At 41.4% G+C, this 19,519-nt stretch overlaps 1 protein-coding gene across 6 annotated transcripts in view; it reads left to right on the top strand.

Annotated features, from left to right (window-relative positions):
- The window catches only part of FIG4 (FIG4 phosphoinositide 5-phosphatase), a 653,436-nt gene that overhangs the window by 539,619 nt on the left and 94,298 nt on the right, over positions 1-19,519 (top strand). For 4 of the 6 annotated variants that reach the window (XM_056566306.1, XM_056566309.1, XM_056566307.1 and 1 more), the window contains exons 22-23: positions 16,355-16,437; positions 18,754-18,840. In XM_056566306.1, the coding sequence (XP_056422281.1) occupies positions 16,355-16,437; positions 18,754-18,840 (170 nt within the window). Of the gene's footprint in view, positions 1-16,354; positions 16,438-18,753; positions 18,841-19,519 lie in introns of those variants that run through there. The other 2 variants (XR_008891311.1, XR_008891312.1) reach the window with 2 other exon arrangements.

The raw sequence follows: 19,519 nt of genomic DNA on the forward strand, positions 1-19,519 counted from the left end.
TTGCCAAAAAGTTCTACTTTGCTGTTATCTGACTATATGAAATACTTCCAATACTCTTCTGGATCATCCAAATGCTCTCTAGTGTTTTACTGATGATAGGCTTTGTTACTTTGATCCCAGCAGGTCATTCACTAGGTCCCCCCGTGTGGTTCTGGGATTTTTTCTCACCATTCTTGTGATCTTTTTGACACCAAGGCGTGAGATCAAGGGAGATTATCAGTGGTCTCGTATGTCTTCCATTTTCTAATATTTGCTCCCACAGTTGATTTCTTCACACCATGCTGCTTGCCTATTGCACATTCAGTCTTCCCAGCCTGGTGCAGGTCTACAATTTTGTTTCTGGTGTCCTTTGACAGCTCTTTGGTCTTGGCTATAGTGGAGTTTGGAGTGTGACTATTTGAGGTTGTGGACAGGTGTCTTTTATACTGATAATATGTTCAAACAGGTGCCATTAATACAGGTAACGAGTAGAGGACAGAGGAGACTCATAACCCCTTAAGGACCCAGGGCATATGGGTACGCCCTGGCTCCCTGATAGTTAAAGACCCAGGGCGTACCTGTATGCCTGTGCGAATTCTGGTCCCTGCCGGGCGGGGACCGAACCGGGATGACTGCTGATATCTATCAGCAGGCATTCCATGCAAATGCTCAAGGGGGTCCTGAGCACCCCCCATTTCGGTGATCGCGAGACAGCCCCATTCACCCTTACCCAGTAGGAGTGAGGTGGCACGGGTGCCACCTCACGATAGCATGATTGATCGATCGGAACAACAGATCAATCACTGTAATGCTGGGCAGAGATCGGCGCCGGCGTGGGTCTCCTACCTTTCCCTGATCCAGCGGGGGTCCCCTCAAGAGCGGTGGTGGCAGCAGCGGCGATGGTCCCGGCGATGCAGGCAACAGGATACAGCAGGAGGTGAGGCCTGTTCATCTCCTGCTGTTGCTTAGCAACAACTCTCAGCATGCACAGCCAAAGGGCATGCTGGGATTTGTAGTTTTGCAACAGCTGGAGTTCCAACTACAAACCTAGCATGCCCTTTGGTAGTCTGTGCATGCTGGGGGTTGTAGTTATGCAACAGCTGGAGGCGCTTTTTTTCTATGAAAAAGTGTGCATCCAGCTGTTGCATAACTACAACTCTCAGCATGCACAGACTGCCAAAGGGCATGTTGAAAGTTGTAGCAGTGTGCCTCCAGCTGTTGCAAAACTACTCAGCATGCCCTTCGACTGTCAATGCATGCTGAGTGTTGCATTTTGGAGACACATTGGTTGTGAAACTCAGTGTTTCGCAACCAGTTTGTCTCCAGCTGTGTCAAAAACTCAACTCCCAGCATGCACTGAGAGACAGTACATGCTGGGAGTTCTAGTTTTGCAACTGCTGGAGGCACACTAGTTGCAAAACACTGAGTTAAGTAACAAACTCTTAGTGTTGCGCTACCCCCCCATGTGAAAGCCGGGCGAGTTTACAGTGAGTTTTCTGCTGCAAGTTTGCGTTGCAGCAAATTTTCCGCCGCAGCTCAAACTCCCAGCGAGAAACTGACTGTAAACCCGCCTATGTGAATGTACCCTAAAAACACTACACAATATAAGTTGTTTTTAAAACACTACATATACATATTCCCCTACACAGTCCCCCGTCCCCTCCCCAATAAAGAAAAAAAAAAGTCTTGTATGGCACTGTTTCCAAAACGGAGCCTCCAGCTGTTGAAAAACAACTCCCAGTATTGCCAGACAGCCACTGACTGTCAAGGCATGATGAAAGTTTTGCAACAGCTGGAGACTCCCTGTTTGGGAAACACTGCCGTAGAGTATTTTGTTGGCGGATGCAAATCCCCAAAATAGGCCTCAAATGCGCATGGCGCTCTCTCGCTTTGGAGCCCTGTCGTATTTCAAGGAAATAGTTTAGGGCCACATATGGGGTATTTTCGTACTTGGGAGAAATTGCGTTACAAATTGTGGGGGTCTTTTTCTCCTTTTACCCCTTATGAGAAGGTAAAGTTGGGGTCTACACCAGCATGTAAGTGTAAAAATTTTTTTTTTTTTTTTTTTTACACTAACATGCTGGTGTTGCCCCATACTTTTAATTTTCACAAGCGGTAAAAGGAAAAGATCCCCAAAATTTGTAACGCAATTTCTCATGAGTATGGACATACCAAATATGTGGGTGTAAAGTGATCTTCTGGCGCATAACAAAAAAAAAATTTCACTAAAATCCTGGTGTTGCCCTAAATTTTTCATTGTCACAACGGAGGATAGGAAATAAGCCCCCCAAAAATGTGTGTTTACTAAGCCCCCATAGTGCCAGAACAGTGCCCTCCCCAACATGTGACCCCATTTTGGAAACTACACCCCTCACAGAATTTAATAAGGGGTACAGTGAGCCTTTACACCCCACAGGTGTCTGACAGATTTTTGGAACAGTGGTGCATGAAAATGAAAAATTTTATTTTTCATTTGCACAGCCCACTGTTCCAAAGATCTGTCAAACGCCAGTGGGATGTAAATGCTCACTGCACCCCTTATTAAATTCTGTGAGGGGTGTAGTTTCCAAAATGGGGTCACATGTGGGGGGGTCCACTGTTCTGGCACCACGGGGGCTTTGTAAACGCACATGGCCCCCGATCTCTATTCCAAAAGTTCAATGGCATTCTTCTTCTGAGCATTGTAGTTCACCCGCAGAGCACTTTACATCCACATATTGGGTAGTTCCATACTCAGAAGAAATGGGGTTAAAAATGTAAAATTTGGGTAAAAACCATCATTTTAGTGAAAAATTTCTTTTTTCTCATTTACACATCCAAATTTAACAAAAAGTTGTCAAACGCCTGTGAGGTGTTAAGGCTTGCTGTACCCCTTGTTACATTCCTTGAGGGGTGTAGTTTCCAAAATAGTATGCCATGTGTTTTTTTTTTTTTTTTTTTTTGCTGTTCTGGCACCATAGGGGCTTCCTAAATTTGCTTCTGAGCATTGTAGTGCGCCCGCAGTGCACTTGACGTCCACACATGGTGTATTACCATACACAGAAGAGATGGGGTTACAAATTTTGGGGGGCATTTTCTCCTATTATCCCTTGTAAAAATAAAAAATGTAAAAAACTAGCATTTTAGTAAAAAAAAATATACATATAATTTACACATCCAACTTTAACGAAAAGTCGTCAAGCACCTTTGGGTTTTAAGGCTCACTGTACCCCTTGTTAAGTTCATTGAGGGGTGTAGTTTCCAAAATAGTATGCCATTTGTTTTTTTTGTTTTTTTTTGCTGTTCTGGCACCATAGGGGCTTCTTAAATGTGACAAAAACCATTTCAGAAAAACTCACTCTCCAAAATCCCACTGTCGCTCCTTCCCTTCCGAGCCGTCTAGTGCACCCACAGAGCACTTGACATGCACATATGAGGTGTTTCCTTACTCAAGAGAAATTAGGTTACAAATTTCAGGAAGTTTTCTCTCCTTTTACCCCTTGTAAAAATTCTAAAACTGGGTCTACAAGAACATGCCAGTGTAAAAAATGAAGATTTAGAATTTTCTCCTTCAATTTGCTGCTATTCCTGTGAAACAATTAAAGGGTTAACAAACCTTTTGAATGTCATTTTGAATACTTTGAGGGGTGCAGTTTTTATAATGGGGTCATTTATGGGGTATTTCTAATAAGAAGGTCCTTCAAATCCACTTCAAAACTGAACTGGTCCCTGAAAAATGTTTATTTTGAAAATTTTGATTAAAATTGGAAAATTGCTGCTATACTTTGAAGACCTCTGATGTCTTCCAAAAGTAAAAACATGTCAACTTCATGATGCCAACATCATATTGTATATGTGAATCAATATATAATTTATTTGGAATATTCATTTTCCTTATAAGCGGAGAGCTTCAAAGTAAAAAAAAAATTTGGACAAGATTTTACCACTGACAGTCGAATATGTCACGAAAAAACAATCTCGGAATCAGAATGAAAGGTAAAAGCATCCCAGAGTTATTAATGCTTAAAGTGACAGTGGTCAGATGTGAAAAAAATGTCCGGGTCCTACAGTGAAAATTGGCTGGGTCCTTAAGGGGTTAAAGGGGTACTCCCGTGGAAAACTTTTTCTTGTTAATCAGCTGGTGCCAGAAAGTTAAACAGATTTGTAAATCACTTCTATTAACCCCTTAACGACGCAGGACGTATATTTACGTCCTGCGCCGGCTCCCCCGATATGAAGCGGGATCCCGCATCATATCGCGTCGGTCCCGGTGCTCATCAACGGCCAGGACCCGCGGCTAATACCACACATCGCCGATCGCGGCGATGTGCGGTATTAACCCTTTAGAAGCGGCAATCAAAGCTGACCGTCACTTCTAAAGTGAAAGTGAAAGTGACCCGGCTGCTCAGTCGGGCTGTTCGGGTCCGCCGCGGTGAAATCGCGGCGTCCCGAACAGCTGACCGGACACCGGGAGGGCCCTTACCTGCCTCCTCGGTGTCCGATCGGCGAATGACTGCTCCGTGCCTGAGATCCAGGCAGGAGCAGTCAAGCGCCGATAACACTGATCACAGGCGTGTTAATACACGCCTGTGATGTGTAAAACATCAGTGTGTGCAGTGTTATAGGTCCCTATGGGACCTATAACACTGCAAAAAAAATAAAAAATAAAAGTGTTAATAAAGGTCATTTAACCCCTTCCCTAATAAAAGTTTGAATCACCCCCCTTTTCCCATAAAAAAATAAGTGTAAAAAAATAAAATAAACAAACATATGTGGTATCGCCGCGTGCGTAAATGTCCGAACTATAAAAATATATCATTAATTAAACCGCACGGTCAATGGTGTACGCGCAAAAAAATTCCAAAGTCCAAAAAAGCGTATTTTAATAAAAAGTGATCAAAAAGTCAGATCAAAACAAAAATTATACCGATAACAACTTCAGAACACGGCGCAAAAAATGAGCCCCCAAACCGCCCTGTACGTGGAAAAATAAAAAAGTTATAGGGGTCAGAAGATGACATTTTTAAACGTATAAATTTTCCTGCATGTAGTTATGATTTTTTCCAGAAGTGCGACAAAATCAAACCTATATAAGTAGGGTATCATTTTAACCGTATGGGCCTACAGAATAATAAGGTGTAATTTTTACCGAAATATGCACTGCGTAGAAACGGAAGGCCCCAAAAGTTACAAAATGGCGTTTTTTTCCGATTTTGTCGCACAATGATTTTTTTTTTTTCGTTTCGCCGTGCATTTTTTGGTAAAATGACTAATGTCACTGCAAAGTAGAATTGGCGACGCAAAAAATAAGCCATAATATGGATTTTTAGGTGGAAAATTGAAAGGGTTATGATTTTTAAAAGGTAAGGAGGAAAAAACAAAAGTGCAAAAACGGAAAAACCCTGAGTCCTTAAGGGGTTAAAAAATCTTAATCTTTCCAATACTTTTTAGGGGCTGTATACTAAAGAGAAATCCAAAAAAGAAATGCATTTCCTCTGATGTAATGACCACAGTGCTCTCTGCTGACCTCTGCTGTCAATTTTAGGAACTGTCCAGAGCAGCATGTTTGCTATGGGGATTTTCTCCTGCTCTGGACAGTTCCTAAAATGGACAGCAGAAGTCAGCAGAGAGCATTGTGGTCATGACATCAGAGGAAATACATTTCTTTTTTGGGTTTCTCTTTAGTATACAGCCCCTAAAAAGTACTGGAAGGATTAAAATTTTTTTAATAGAAGTGATTTACAAATCTGTTTAACTTTCTGGCACCAGTTGATTTAAAAAAAAAAAGTTTTCCACGGGAGTGCCCCTTTAACCCCTTAACCCCTTAAGGACATAGGGCGTATCCATACGCCCCCGTTTCCAAGTCCTTAAGGACCGAGGGCGTATGGATACGCCCTGAGCCTTTCCAGCCCCCACCGCTAGCCGGAGGGGAGCCGGATGCCTGCTGAAATCGTTCAGCAGGCATCCCGGCATATCGCCCAGGGGGGTCATTATGTCCCCCCATGTCGGCGATTGCCGCAGATCGCTGGACAATTCAGTCCAGCGATCTGCTGCGGATTCCGGGTCAATCGGGTCTCCAGTCACCCGATGACCCGGAATTACTGGCTGATCGGGGCCGTCAGAGACGGCCCCGAACAGCCAGAGTCTGCAGGAGTGAGGTGGCACTGGTGCCACCTCACGATCGCCCTGATTCGTCGGCCGGATTACCGGCCGACCAATCAGGGCGCCTGCTGCGGGTGTCACTCCCGGAACCCGCTGCGCCCCTCTTCCGGAGGACGTGAGCGGGTGCGGGAAGACGACCCCCGGTGCTGGGGACCCCGATCCCCGGCGTCCCTGTTGGGATCGGGGCCCCAGGAGCAGCGGCGGCGGCGGAGACGACGAGGGACTGACCTGTACGGCGAGGATTGTTGGAGGTGAGTGACAGCCTCCTGCTGTTGCTTAGCAACAGCTCCCAGCATGCAACAAGGGCATGCTGGGAGCTGTAGTTATGCAACAGCAGGAGGCAGACCACCACAACTCCCAGCATGCCCTTATGGGCATGCTGGGACTTGTAGTTTTGCAACAGCTGGAGGCACATTCTTTCTATGTAAAAGTGTACCTTCAGCTGTTGTGTAACTACAACTCCCAGCTTGCACAATCAGCTAAAGTGCATGCTGGGAGTTGTAGTGGTGCATCTGGTGGTTGCATAACTACAACTCCCAGCATGTCCGTTGGCTGTCGGTGACTGCTGAGAGTTGTAGTTTTGCAACAGCTGAAGGCACACTGAGTTAAGTAGTAAACCAGTGTGTCTCCAGCTGTTGCATAACTACAATCCCCAGCATCCCCAGCCAATGTAGTATGCCTCCGGCTGTTGCATAACTACAAGACCCAGCATGCCCTTCCGCTGTCCGTACATGCTGGGGGTTGTAGCTTTTGCAACAGCTGAAGGCACACTGGTTGCAAAACACTGAGTTTGTTACCAAACTCGGTGTTTCACAACCTGTGTGTCTCCAGCTGTTGCAAAACTACAACTCCCAGCATGCACTGATAGACCGTACATGCTGGGAGTTGTAGTTTTGCAACAGCTGGATGTTTCCCAAAATGTGAACGTACAGGGTACACTCACATGGGCGGAGGATTACAGTAAGTATCCGGCTGCAAGTTTGAGCTGCGTCAAATTTTCTGCCGCAGCTCAAACTGCCAGCGAGAAACTACTGTGAACCCCCGCCCGTATGACTGTACCCTAAAAACACTACACTACCACAAAATAAAATAAAAAGTAAAAAACACTACATATACACATACCCCTACACAGCCCCCCTCCCCTCCCCAATAAAAATGAAAAACGTCTGGTACGCCACTGTTTCCAGAACGGAGCCTCCAGCTGTTGCAAAACAACTACTCCCAGTATTGCCAGATAGCCACTGACTGTCCAGGCATGCTGGAAGTTTTACAACAGCTGGAGGCCCCCTGTTTGGGAATCACTGGCGTAGAATACCCCTATGTCCACCCCTATGCAATCCCTAATTTAGGCCTCAAATGCGCATGGCACTCTCACTTTGGAGCCCTGTCGTATTTCAAGGCAACAGTTTAGGGCCACATATGGGGTATCGCCGTACTCGGGAGAAATTGGGCTTCAAATTTTGTGGGGTATTTTCTGCTATTTCCCTTTTTAAAAATGTAAAATTTTTGGGAAAACAAGCATTTTAGGTAAAAAAAAAAATTTTTTTTTTACATATACAAAAGTCATGAAACACCTGTGGGGTATTAAGGTTCACTTAACCCCTTGTTACATTCCCCGAGGGGTCTAGTTTCCAAAATGGTATGCCATGTGTTATTTTTTTTGCTGTCCTGGCACCATAGGGGCTTCCTAAATGCGGCATGCCCCCAGAGCAAAATTTGCTTTCAAAAAGCCAAATGTGACTCCTTCTCTTCTGAGACCTGTAGTGCGCCAGAAGAGCACTTTTCACCCCCATATGGGGTGTTTTCTGAATCGGGAGAAATTGGGCTTCAAATTTTGGGGGGTGTTTTCTGCTATTACCCTTTTTAAAAATGTAAAAATTTGGGAAACCAAGCATTTTAGGTAAAAAAAAATAAAAAATGTTCACATATGCAAAAGTCGTGAAACACCTGTAGGGTATTAAGATTCACATTACCCCTTGTTACGTTCCCCGAGGGGTCTAGTTTCCAAAATGGTATGCCATGTGTTTTTTTTTTTGCTGTTCTGGCACCATAGGGGCTTCCTAAATGCGGCATGCCCCCAGAGCAAAATTTGCTTTCAAAAAGCCAAATGTGACTCCTTCTCTTCTGAGACCTGTAGTGCGCAAGCAGAGCACTTTTCACCCCCATATGGGCTGTTTTCTGAATCGGGAGAAATTGGGCTTCAAATTTTGGGGGGTATTTCCTGCTATTACCTTTTTTAAAAATGTAAAAATTTTGGGAAACCAAGCATATTAGGTAAAAAATAAATAAAAATTTTTTACATATGCAAAAGTCGTGAAACACCTGTAGGGTATTAAGGTTCACATTACCCCTTGTTACTTTCCCCCGAGGGGTCTATTTCCAAAATGGTATGCCATGTGTTTTTTTTTCTGTTCTGGCACCATAGGGGCTTCCTAAATGCGGCATGCCCCCAGAGCAAAATTTGCTTTCAAAAAGCCAAATGTGACTCCTTCTCTTCTGAGACCTGTAGTGCGCCAGCAGAGCACTTTTCACCCCCATATGGGGTGTTTTCTGAATCAGGAGAAATTGGGCTTCAAATTTTGGGGGGTGTTTTCTGCTATTACCCTTTTTAAAAATGTAAAAATTTTGGGAAACCAAGCATTTTAGGTAAAAAAAAAATGAAAAATTTTCACATATGCAAAGTCGTGAAACACCTGTAGGGTATTAAGGTTCACATTACCCCTTGTTACGTTCCCCGAGGGGTCTAGTTTCCAAAATGGTATGCCATGTGTTTTTTTTTTGCTGTTCTGGCACCATAGGGGCTTCCTAAATGCGGCATGCCCCCAGAGCAAAATTTGCTTTCAAAAAGCCAAATGTGACTCATTCTGTTCTGAGACCTGTAGTGCGCCAGCAGAGCACTTTTCACCCCCATATGGGGTGTTTTCTGAATCGGGAGAAATTGGGCTTCAAATTTTGGGGGGTATTTCCTGCTATTACCCTTTTTAAAAATGTAAAAATTTTGGGAAATCAAGCATATTAGGTAAAAAAAAAAAAAAAATTTTTTACATATGCAAAAGTCGTGAAACACCTGTAGGGTATTAAGGTTCACATTACCCCTTGTTACTTTCCCCGAGTGGTCTAGTTTCCAAAATGGTATGCCATGTGTTTTTTTTTTTTGCTGTTCTGGCACCATAGGGGCTTCCTAAATGCGGCATGCCCCCAGAGCAAAATTTGCTTTCAAAAAGCCAAATGTGACTCCTTCTCTTCTGAGACCTGTAGTGCGCCAGCAGAGCAATTTTCACCCCCATATGGGGTGTTTTCTGAATCGGGAGAAATTGGGTTTCAAATTTTGGGGGGTATTTTCTGCTATTACACATTTTAAAAATGTAAAATTTTTGGGAAACCAAGCATTTTATGTAAAAAAAATATTATTTTTTACATATGCAAAAGTCGTGAAACACCTGTGGGGTATTAAGGTTCACATTACCCCTTGTTACTTTCCCCGAGTGGTCTAGTTTCCAAAATGGTATGCCATGTGTTTGTTTTTTTTGCTGTTCTGGCACCATAGGGGCTTCCTAAATGCGGCATGCCCCCAGAGCAAAATTTGCTTTCAAAAAGCCAAATGTGACTCCTTCTCTTCTGAGACCTGTAGTGCGCCAGCAGAGCAATTTTCACCCCCATATGGGGTGTTTTCTGAATCGGGAGAAATTGGGTTTCAAATTTTGGGGGGTATTTTCTGCTATTACACATTTTAAAAATGTAAAATTTTTGGGAAACCAAGCATTTTATGTAAAAAAAAAATTATTTTTTTTACATATGCAAAAGTCGTGAAACACCTGTGGGGTATTAAGGTTCACTTTACCCATTGTTACGTTCCCTGGGGAGTCTAGTTTCCAAAATGGTATGCCATGTGTGTTTTTTTGCTGTTCTGGCACCATAGGGGCTTCCTAAAGGTGACATGCCCCCCAAAAACCATTTGACGCTCCTTCCCTTCTGAGCCCTCTACTGCGCCCGCTGAACAATTAACATAGACATATGAGGTATGTGCTTACTCAAGAGAAATTGGGTTTCAAATACAAGAAAAAAATTTCTCCTTTTTACCCCTTGCAAAAATTCTAAAATTGGGTCTACAAGAACATGCGAGTGTAAAAAATGAAGATTTTGAATTTTCTCCTTCACTTTGCTGCTATTCCTGTGAAACGCCTAAAGGGTTAATACACTTACTGAATGTCATTTTGAATACTTTGGGGGGTGTAGTTTTTATAATGGGGTCTTTTATGGGGCATTTCTAATATGAAGGCCCTTCAAATCCACTTCAAACGTGAACTGGTCCATGAAAAATAGCGAGTTTGAAAATTTTGTGAAAAATTTCAAAATTGCTGCTGAACTTTGAAGCCCTCTGGTGTCTTCCAAAAGTAAAAACTCATAAATTTTATGATGCAAACATAAAGTAGACATATTGTATATGTGAACCCCAAAAAAAAATATTTTGTATATCCATTTTCCTTACAAGCAGAGAGCTTCAAAGTTAGAAAAATGCAAAATTTTAATTTTTTTCATCAAATTTGGTGATTTTTCACCAAGAAAGGATGCAAGTTACCATAAAATTTTACCACTAAGTTAAAGTAGAATATGTCACGAAAAAACAATCTCGGAATCAGAATGATAACTAAAAGCATTCCAGAGTTATTAATGTTTAAAGTGACAGTGGTCAGAATTGCAAAAAACGCTCCGGTCCTTAAGGTGAAAAAGGGCTCGGTCCTTAAGGGATTAAGGACCCTTGACGTACACGTACGTCATGTCACCCTGGTACTTAAGGACCCATGACGTATGCGTACGTCATGGAGAATTACGGCCCGCGCCGGGCGTGGATCGGAACGGGATGCCTGCTGAAATCATTCAGCAGGCATCCCGTGCAAACGCTCTGGGGGGTCATCAGACCCCCCATGTCGGAGATCGCGGCAAATCGCAAGTGAATTCACACTTGCGATTTGCGCGATTCCGGGTCATTATGAGTCTATGGTGACCCGGAATATAAGGGGGATCGCGGTTTTCTAAGACACCTACGATCCCCCTGAAGGGATAGGAGTGAGGTGGCAGGGGTTCCACCCCTCCAATCCCTGCTATTGGTCGCCAGAAGCGACCACCAATAGCAGATTGGGGGCGGGGGGGTTAACTTTCGTTTTCCCCTTCTTGCCCACCCACAATAGGCGGGGCAGGACGAGGAAACCGACAGGGATCGGGCACCGAAGATCCACTTACCGATCCGGAGGCAGTGGGCAACTGTGATCGGCGGCTGCGATGTCCTGCGGCTGGATCCTACGGAAGCCGGTGAGTTGCCTAGTAACATCTGTAGGGTACAGTTTGAGACCACTATACAGTGGTCTCTAACTGTAGCCCTCCAAATGTTGCAAAACTACAACTTCCAGCATGCCCAGAATGCTGTTTGGGCATGCTGGAATATGTAGTTTTGCAACAGCTGGAGGGCTACAGTTTGAGACCACTATATAGTGGTCTCTAAACTGTATCCCTCCAGATCTTGCAAAACTACAACTCCTAGCATGCCAAAACAGCTGTTTGCTGTCTGGAAATGCTGGGATTTGTAGTTTTGCAACATCTGGAGGGCCACAGTTTGGAGTTCACTTTGCAGTGGTCTCTAAAACTATAGCCCTACAGATGTTGCAAAACTGCAAATCCCAGCATGCCCAAACAGCTGTCTCGGCATGCTGGGAGTTAACCTCCAGCTATTGCATAACTACATCTCCCAGCATGCCCTTCGGTGATCAGTACATGCTGGGAGTTGTAGTTTTGCAACAGCTGGAGGCACACTGGTTGGAAAATACTGAGTTAGGTAACAGAACCTAACTGAAGGTTTTCCAACCAGTGTGCCTCCAGCTGTTGCAAAAGTACAACTCCCAGCATGCACGGTCTGGAGGTTTGCCCCCCATGTGAATGTACAGGGTACATTCACACAAGCAGGTTTACAGTAAGTTTCCTGCTTCAAGTTTGGGCTGCGGCTCATCGTAACCCGCCAGTGCGAATGTACACTAAAAACACTACACTACACTACACTAACACTTAATAAAGGGTAAAACACTACATATACACCCCCTTACACTGCCCCCCCCCCCCCAATAAAAATGAAAAAAGTATTGTATGGCAGTGTTTCCAAAAAGGAGCCTCCAGCTGTTGCAAAATAACAACTACCAGCATTTCTGGACAGCCACTGACTGTCCAGGCATGCTGGGGGAGTTTAGCAACAGCTGGTGGCACCCTGTTTGTGAATCACTGGTGTAAAATACTCCTATGTCCACCCCTATGCAATCCCTAATTTAGTCTTCAAATGCGTATGGCGCTCTCTCACTTCAGAGCCCTGTCGTATTTCAAGGAAACAGTTTAGGGCCACATATGGGGTATTTCTGTACTCGGGAGAAATTGCACTACAAATTTTGGGGGGCTTTTTCTCCTTTTACCCCCTATGAAAAGGAAAAGTTGGGGTCTACACCAACTTGTTAGTGTAAAAAAAATATATATATTTTTACACTAACATTCTGGTGTTGCCCCAAACTTTTTATTAGGAAAAAAAGGCTCCAAAAATTTGTAACGCAATTTCTGCCAAGTACGGAAATACCTAAAATAGCAAAAATAGAAATACCCACATGTGACCCCATTTTGGAAACTCACCCCCCAATAACAAGGGGTATAGTGAGCCTTAACACCCCACAGGTGTTTAAGGAAAATTCTTCAAAGTTGGATTGAAAAATGGAAAAAAAAAATGTTTTCACTAAAATGCTGGTGTTACCCCAAAATTTTCATTTTCACAAGGGAAAATAGGAAAAAAAATTGTAACCCCATTTCTTCTGAGTAAGAACATACCCCATATGTGGATGTAAGCGAACGAACTGCAATGCTCAGGAGAGAGGGAGCACCATTGGGATTTTGAAGAGAAAATTTGTCCGGAATTGAAGGCCACGTGTGTTTACAAAGCCCCCATAGTGCCTGAACAATGGACCCCCCACATGTGACCCCATTTTGGAAACTACACCCCTCACGTAATGTAATAAGGGGTACAGTGAGCATTTATGCCCCACAGGTGTCTGGCAGATATTTGGAACAGTGGTCCGTGAAAATGAAAATTTTTATTTTTTATTTGCACAGCCCACTGTTCCAAGGATCTGTCAAACACCAGTGGGGTGTAAATACTCACTGCACCACTTATTTAATTCTGTGAGGGGGTTAGTTTCCAAAATGGGGTCACATGTGGGGGCTGACTTCCATTCTAAACAATTTTTTTCCCAAAAGCTCAATAGCGCTTTTCTGAGCATTGTAGTTCGCTAGCAGAGCACTTGACGTCCACAGTTGGGGTATTTACATACTCAGAAGAGATGGGGTTATACATTTTGAGGGGCATTTTGTCCTATTATCCCTTGTAAAAATGTTTAATTTGAGGGAAAACTAGCATTTTAGTGGAAAAAAATAATTTACACATCCAACTTTAACAAAAAGTTGTAAACACCTGTGGGGTGTTAAGGCTCACTGGACCAATTGTTATGTGCCTTGAGGGGTGTAGTTTCCAAAATAATATGCCATGTGGGTTTTCTTTTTTTTGCTGTCCTGGCACCATAGTGGCTTCCTAAATGTGACATGCCCCCCAAAAACCATTTCAGCAAAATTTTCTTTTCAAAAGCCAAATGTGACTCCTCCTCTTCTGAGCATTGTAGTGCGCCCGCAAAGCATTTTACGTCCTAACATGGGGTATTTCCATACTCAGAAGAGATGGGGTTACAAATTTTGGGGGGCATTTTGTCCTATAATCCCTTATAAAGATTTTAAGTTTGAGGGAAAACTAGTATTTTAGTGAAAAAAAAATAATTATTTACACATCCAAATTTAACGAAAAGTTGTCAACAACCTGTGGGGTGTTAAGGCTCACTGGACCCCTTGTTACGTTCCTACAAGGGTGTAGTTTCCAAAATAGTATGCCATGTGTTTTTTTTTTTTTTGCTGTTCTGGCACCATAGGGTCTTCCTAAATGTGACATTTCCCCCATAAACCATTTCAGAAAAACTCACTCTCCAAAATCCCACTGTCGCTCCTTCCCTTCTGAGCCCTCTACTGCGCCCGCCGAACACTTGACATACACATATGAGGTATTTTCTTACTCGAGAGAAATTGGGTTACACATTTTAGGAAGATTTTTCTCCTTTTACCCCTTGTAAAAATTCAGTAACTGGGTCTACAAGGACATGCAAGTGTAAAAAATGAAGATTTTGAATTTTCTCCTTCAATTTGCTGCTATTCCTGTGAAACACCTAAAGGGTTAACAAACCTTTTGAATTAAATTTTTAATACTTTGAGGGGTGCAGTTTTTATAATGGAGTCATTTGTGGGGTATTTCTAATATGAAGGCCCTTCAAATCCACTTCAAAACAGAACTGGTCCCTGAAAAATTTCGATTTAGAAAATTTTGTGAAAAATTGGAAAATTGCTGCTATACTTTGAAGCCCTCTGATAATTTATTTGGAATATTCATTTTCCTTATAAGCAGAGAGCTTCAAAGTTTAAAAAAATGCAACATTTTAAATTTTTTCATCAAATTTTGGAATTTTTTACCAAGAAATTATGCAAGTATCGACAAAATTTTACCACTAACCTAAAATAGAATATGTCACGAAAAAACAGTCTCAGAATCAGAATGAAAGGTAAAAGCATCCCAGAGTTATTAATGCTTAAAGTGACAGTGGTCAGATGTGCAAAAAATGATCGGGTCCTACAGTGAAAATTGGCTGGGTCCTTAAGGGGTTAAAGAAGAAGTTAGAGGTCTGTGAGAGCCAGAAATCTTGCTTAGGTGACCAAATACTTATTTTCCACCATAATTTGCAAATAAATTCTTCAAAATTCAGACAATGTGATTTTATGGATTTTTTTCTCTCATTATGTCTCTCATAGTTGAGGTATACCTATGATGAAAATCACAGGCCTCTCTCATCTTTTTAAGTGGGAGGACTTGCACAATTGGTGGCTGACTAAATAGTTTTTTCCCCCACTGTATAATTATATAATTTTTTATTACTCATATGTAGCAGAAGCATTTACAGTTTGCAGTTATGCTCTGTATTTGTTATACATTGGCGTCTATTAAAATAAATTAATATATACAGTACTTTGTAAAAGTTTTAGTTGTGGGAAAATTCTGCAAAGTAAGAATACTTTCTAAAAATTAAGTGTTAATTGTGAATGTTTATCAATAAACAGAAGGCAAAGTGAGGACTGTAGATGCAGTGTTTTGACCAAGAAAATATGTACAGCAAACTAAATACACATCAAGCTTACTTAAAGGGGAACTCAGGTACATTGAGTTATGTACCACAGGATCATGTGGATAGGAGAGAAGTGTCTTATGGCGGAAGAGTCCAACTGCTGGGCTCCTGGGGATCTCCTCCTCGGCACCCTGCTTCTACCCATTCACAGAGTACTTCTGCTCCATGCACAGATTACTGTTGTTCACCACATGAATCGGTGGCCTCCATGTCCCCTCCATGTATTTCGATCAGACACTTATCCCCTATCCGCAGGATCCTTTATTTCCACTGTCATTTCAATTCCACTGCAGGATCAGTGTCTAGCTGGCCATAGCTTTCTTTAGCAATGTTTTGCTGTATAAGTTTGTATCTGATTAGACTCCGGTAAGACAATGGCCCTCATTTACTATTGCAAACCCGACATGTTTTGTCGGGTTGTGCGCCAAATTCTGTTGCATTGCGTCAGAAATTCTGTCTGAGCCAGATTTTGCGCCAGAATTGAAAAAACCCCGACCAACTTTTCAATTTTGCTTAGAAAACCCGAAAAAGGGGCGTGACTGCCTGGAAAAGGGGGCGTGGTCTCCAAAAATGTGTTCCCTACATTTTCACAAAAACCCAACATAGGTTTCCACAGAAAATGTGGTGGATTTGAGCTGAGGAAAACCAGACAGATCAGAGCATGTGTAAAAAAAGCAAAATGTAGGGAAAGTGGAAGATGTAGGGAAACCTTAGTAAATACCGTGGAAAATAAATTGTACGGAATTAAAACCCACAAAGAAACCTACACAACACTCTTAGTAAATGAGGGCCAATACCTTTAGCTATTTTGCCATTGTGCCCAAGCATGTGAATGGATTTCTTCATTGCTAGTATAATATTTCTAATAATGATATTTATTTGTAAATTACTTATGGCTGTCTTGTTAATCTGAAGTGTTTTTAATTCTCTTTCAGATAACATCTCAATCAACAAAAGACACCTATGGAATAAATCTCTCAGATGCTCCTTCTGAAACAGATGTTCATATCTATTCTAGGTAATGGCTTTCTCTATTCTTTAAATTTAGTTTTGGGGTATTTTTAGATAGAAAACATTTTTTTTTGTTTTTTGTTTTTTTTATAGTGACCTGTTGGCTCAGATCTGTGAAAACTACACTCACAGCTTAGCTTTCATTTTACCAGAGCAATTTTAGAATTCAAAGATGAGCTGTGGTTGGTTGCTATGGCAGATTGTAGACATAGTTTCCCTTATCCTACCTGTTTGTTGCATAAATGTGCAGGCCTTAGTGGCTTTTCTAAGGTTCCCCCTCCCTTAACGCTTTCTATATGCCATAAAACACCTCTAAATAATTATTATAATAATAGCTATATAGTTATCAAATAATACCATTATACAAGAAGTAAATATGATAGGCCTCCAAAAAAAGAAACAGACAATTATCCTAGAATAACCAACACATATCTGTTTAGTGTGAATGAACAAAACCACCCCAAATTACAACACTACCACCAGATGTAAATCAATCACATAAATCTTTATAGAAAATATCCATGTATTAAAAACATTTAAAAGACATAAATAGGGACCAAAATCAGTTCATACAGGAAAACTGAACGGAGGACGGTAGAGTAAATCACATAATAATAAATAATCAATATCTTAGTCTCAATTCATTTACAGTATATACAAGTACATCAATAAAGGGCATAGCGTATTCAAAGAAAGGCAAACTTAGAAAGGAGACAGAGCATAACACAAAAAGTCCCAGCAAAATACCATACAAACATGCCTTACCACCATCTGCATAAAACCCAATATATGTTTTGCTTAAGGCCGAGCTTCCTCAGGGGGCGTGGCCACACCTTTGACTGCACTATGCACTTTATTGATGTACTTGCGTATACATGAATTAAGACTAAGCTATTTATTATTATGTAATTTACTCTGCCTTCCTCTACTCTGTTTTCCTGTCTGAGCTGATTTTGGTGCCTATTTATGTTTATTAAATGTTTTTAATATATGGCTATTTAAAAAAAAAAAAGATTTATGTAATTGGTTTATATCTGGTTGTAGTGTTATAATTTGGAGTGGTTAAGTTAATATTATAACCATACTTTTACTTTTCAAAATCCACACCATGACTACATATTAACACCACAAAATGTCTATATAACACTTCTGTGCTATTGCTAAATCCAAATTATGACCACATATTGGCACTGCATCTACCATAACTTTAATATTGCGCTCCATGCACCCTTTATCTGTAATGTATTGGTTTTATTGATATGTAAATAAGGACATTCTGTGCACCCCTTATCAATAAAACGGACATTACAAACTGTGCACAGGAGTGCCATATTAAAGGTGCCATAATGCTTATGGTAACAACACCTATTAGTGCTAGAGGGCTGTAACCTGCTGTCAGATTCTCTTTACATTTTGTTTTGAAATACATATAAGCTCTGATGCATGTTTTGAATTGTGCATTTTTGAGGCATCCATCCATCATGTTGTTCTTTATTAGGCCTCTTTCACACTATGAAATAGTTCTGTTTAGGAACTTCCATCACCGGTTCCGTCACTATATCGGTTTAACCCGGCCGTTACAAAACCCCTGACGGCAGTGACAAAATTGCATTGCAGCCTATGGGGTTTTGTAACTGCCCGTTTGCACCCGTATATGCCCGATGTCCCATCACTGTATAACGCCCGTAATGAATTACGGGCATATACGGGTGCAAACGGGCAGATACAAAACCCCATAGGCTGCAATGCAGTTTAGTCACGGCCGTCAGGGGTTTTGTAACTGACGGGTTTCGCCAATATAGTGACGGAACTGGTGACGGAAGTTCCTAAACGGAACTATTTCATAGTGTGAAAGAGGCCTTATACACCGTACTTTTTAAGATTGAACAGTTATGCTTTGACAGTGACATGTGTAGGCTAATACAGTTAGGTATTATCAGAGTGGGTTGGATATAGATTTGTTTGATGAAATGAAACATTTAAAGCTTTTTAACATACATTACTTTTTTACTGATCCTTGATGCATCTTTTTTGATAGTGACACCATACAATTGAAATACTTATTATTAGAGCCTTACCCTACAAGATAAAAAAAATTATATTTATATTTATACATGATGAAGCCAAATACTCTGATTTGGAACAATGATGTTTCCCTAATGCTGATAAGGGTGGGTGATCAGACATACTTATTATACAGTTGTTTTCCGTAGGGTAATAACAGGTGCAAAGAATATGGTGTTACCTTGTGTGATCATCAGTGCTGTACTGTTGCTCTGATGCTCTATTTTTGTTATTACCTAAATGTGATTGTTTGCATTAGGTTTGTACATTTGGGATTATGCCAACATAAACAGGAGAAAAGAAACGTAAAAGTGAATCAATGGCCTATGGACTCAATCGTAAAACTGTAAGTACTAAATTAATTTTTCTATTTTGTGTAGTCATCATGCATTCTTATGTACAAACCAGAATTATACAATATAGCAGCGGCCACTATATTCTCATTTAGTATTATGTCAAGGACCTTTATACTTTATTGTGTGGGGTTAAAGTATCTAGAAGAATCCTAGTGCTTCAACTATCACTTCCTTACTGTGCAAACTAAACAATAAGCTTGATTTAGTGTATGTATGTATGTGTCTACTTAGATTAGTTAAACATGTATATAGAATAAATATAAAAGATGACAGTGTATAGATTATACATGTTTAACAATTGCTGATGTTTAGAACTAAGCCTCCCCGTGAAAAAACATCTGCACAAAAAAATTTGGGAAACTCATGCTAGAACTGATCCTATTCATTTAAATGGGACAGTTCACATTCATCCAGCGTCTGTTTCGACGCCAGACAGGTAAAAGCTCCTCCAGCGCTTAGAAATAATGGATGCCGAATGCTCAACAACTGATGACATCTGATGCATGTTGTCATTATTCATTGCATCAGTTGCATCAAGATTTAGGCTGGGTTCACGAATGCCAGACACTGAACAAATGTAATCCCAGCCTAAAATAATGTAGGTGATACATTACATTTAATCTTAAAGGACAACTGTAGTGGTACACTTTTATATATGCCCGTGCCCGG

Source organism: Hyla sarda, chromosome 3 (assembly GCF_029499605.1).
Source record: "Hyla sarda isolate aHylSar1 chromosome 3, aHylSar1.hap1, whole genome shotgun sequence".
Classification (NCBI taxonomy): Eukaryota; Metazoa; Chordata; class Amphibia; order Anura; family Hylidae; genus Hyla; species Hyla sarda.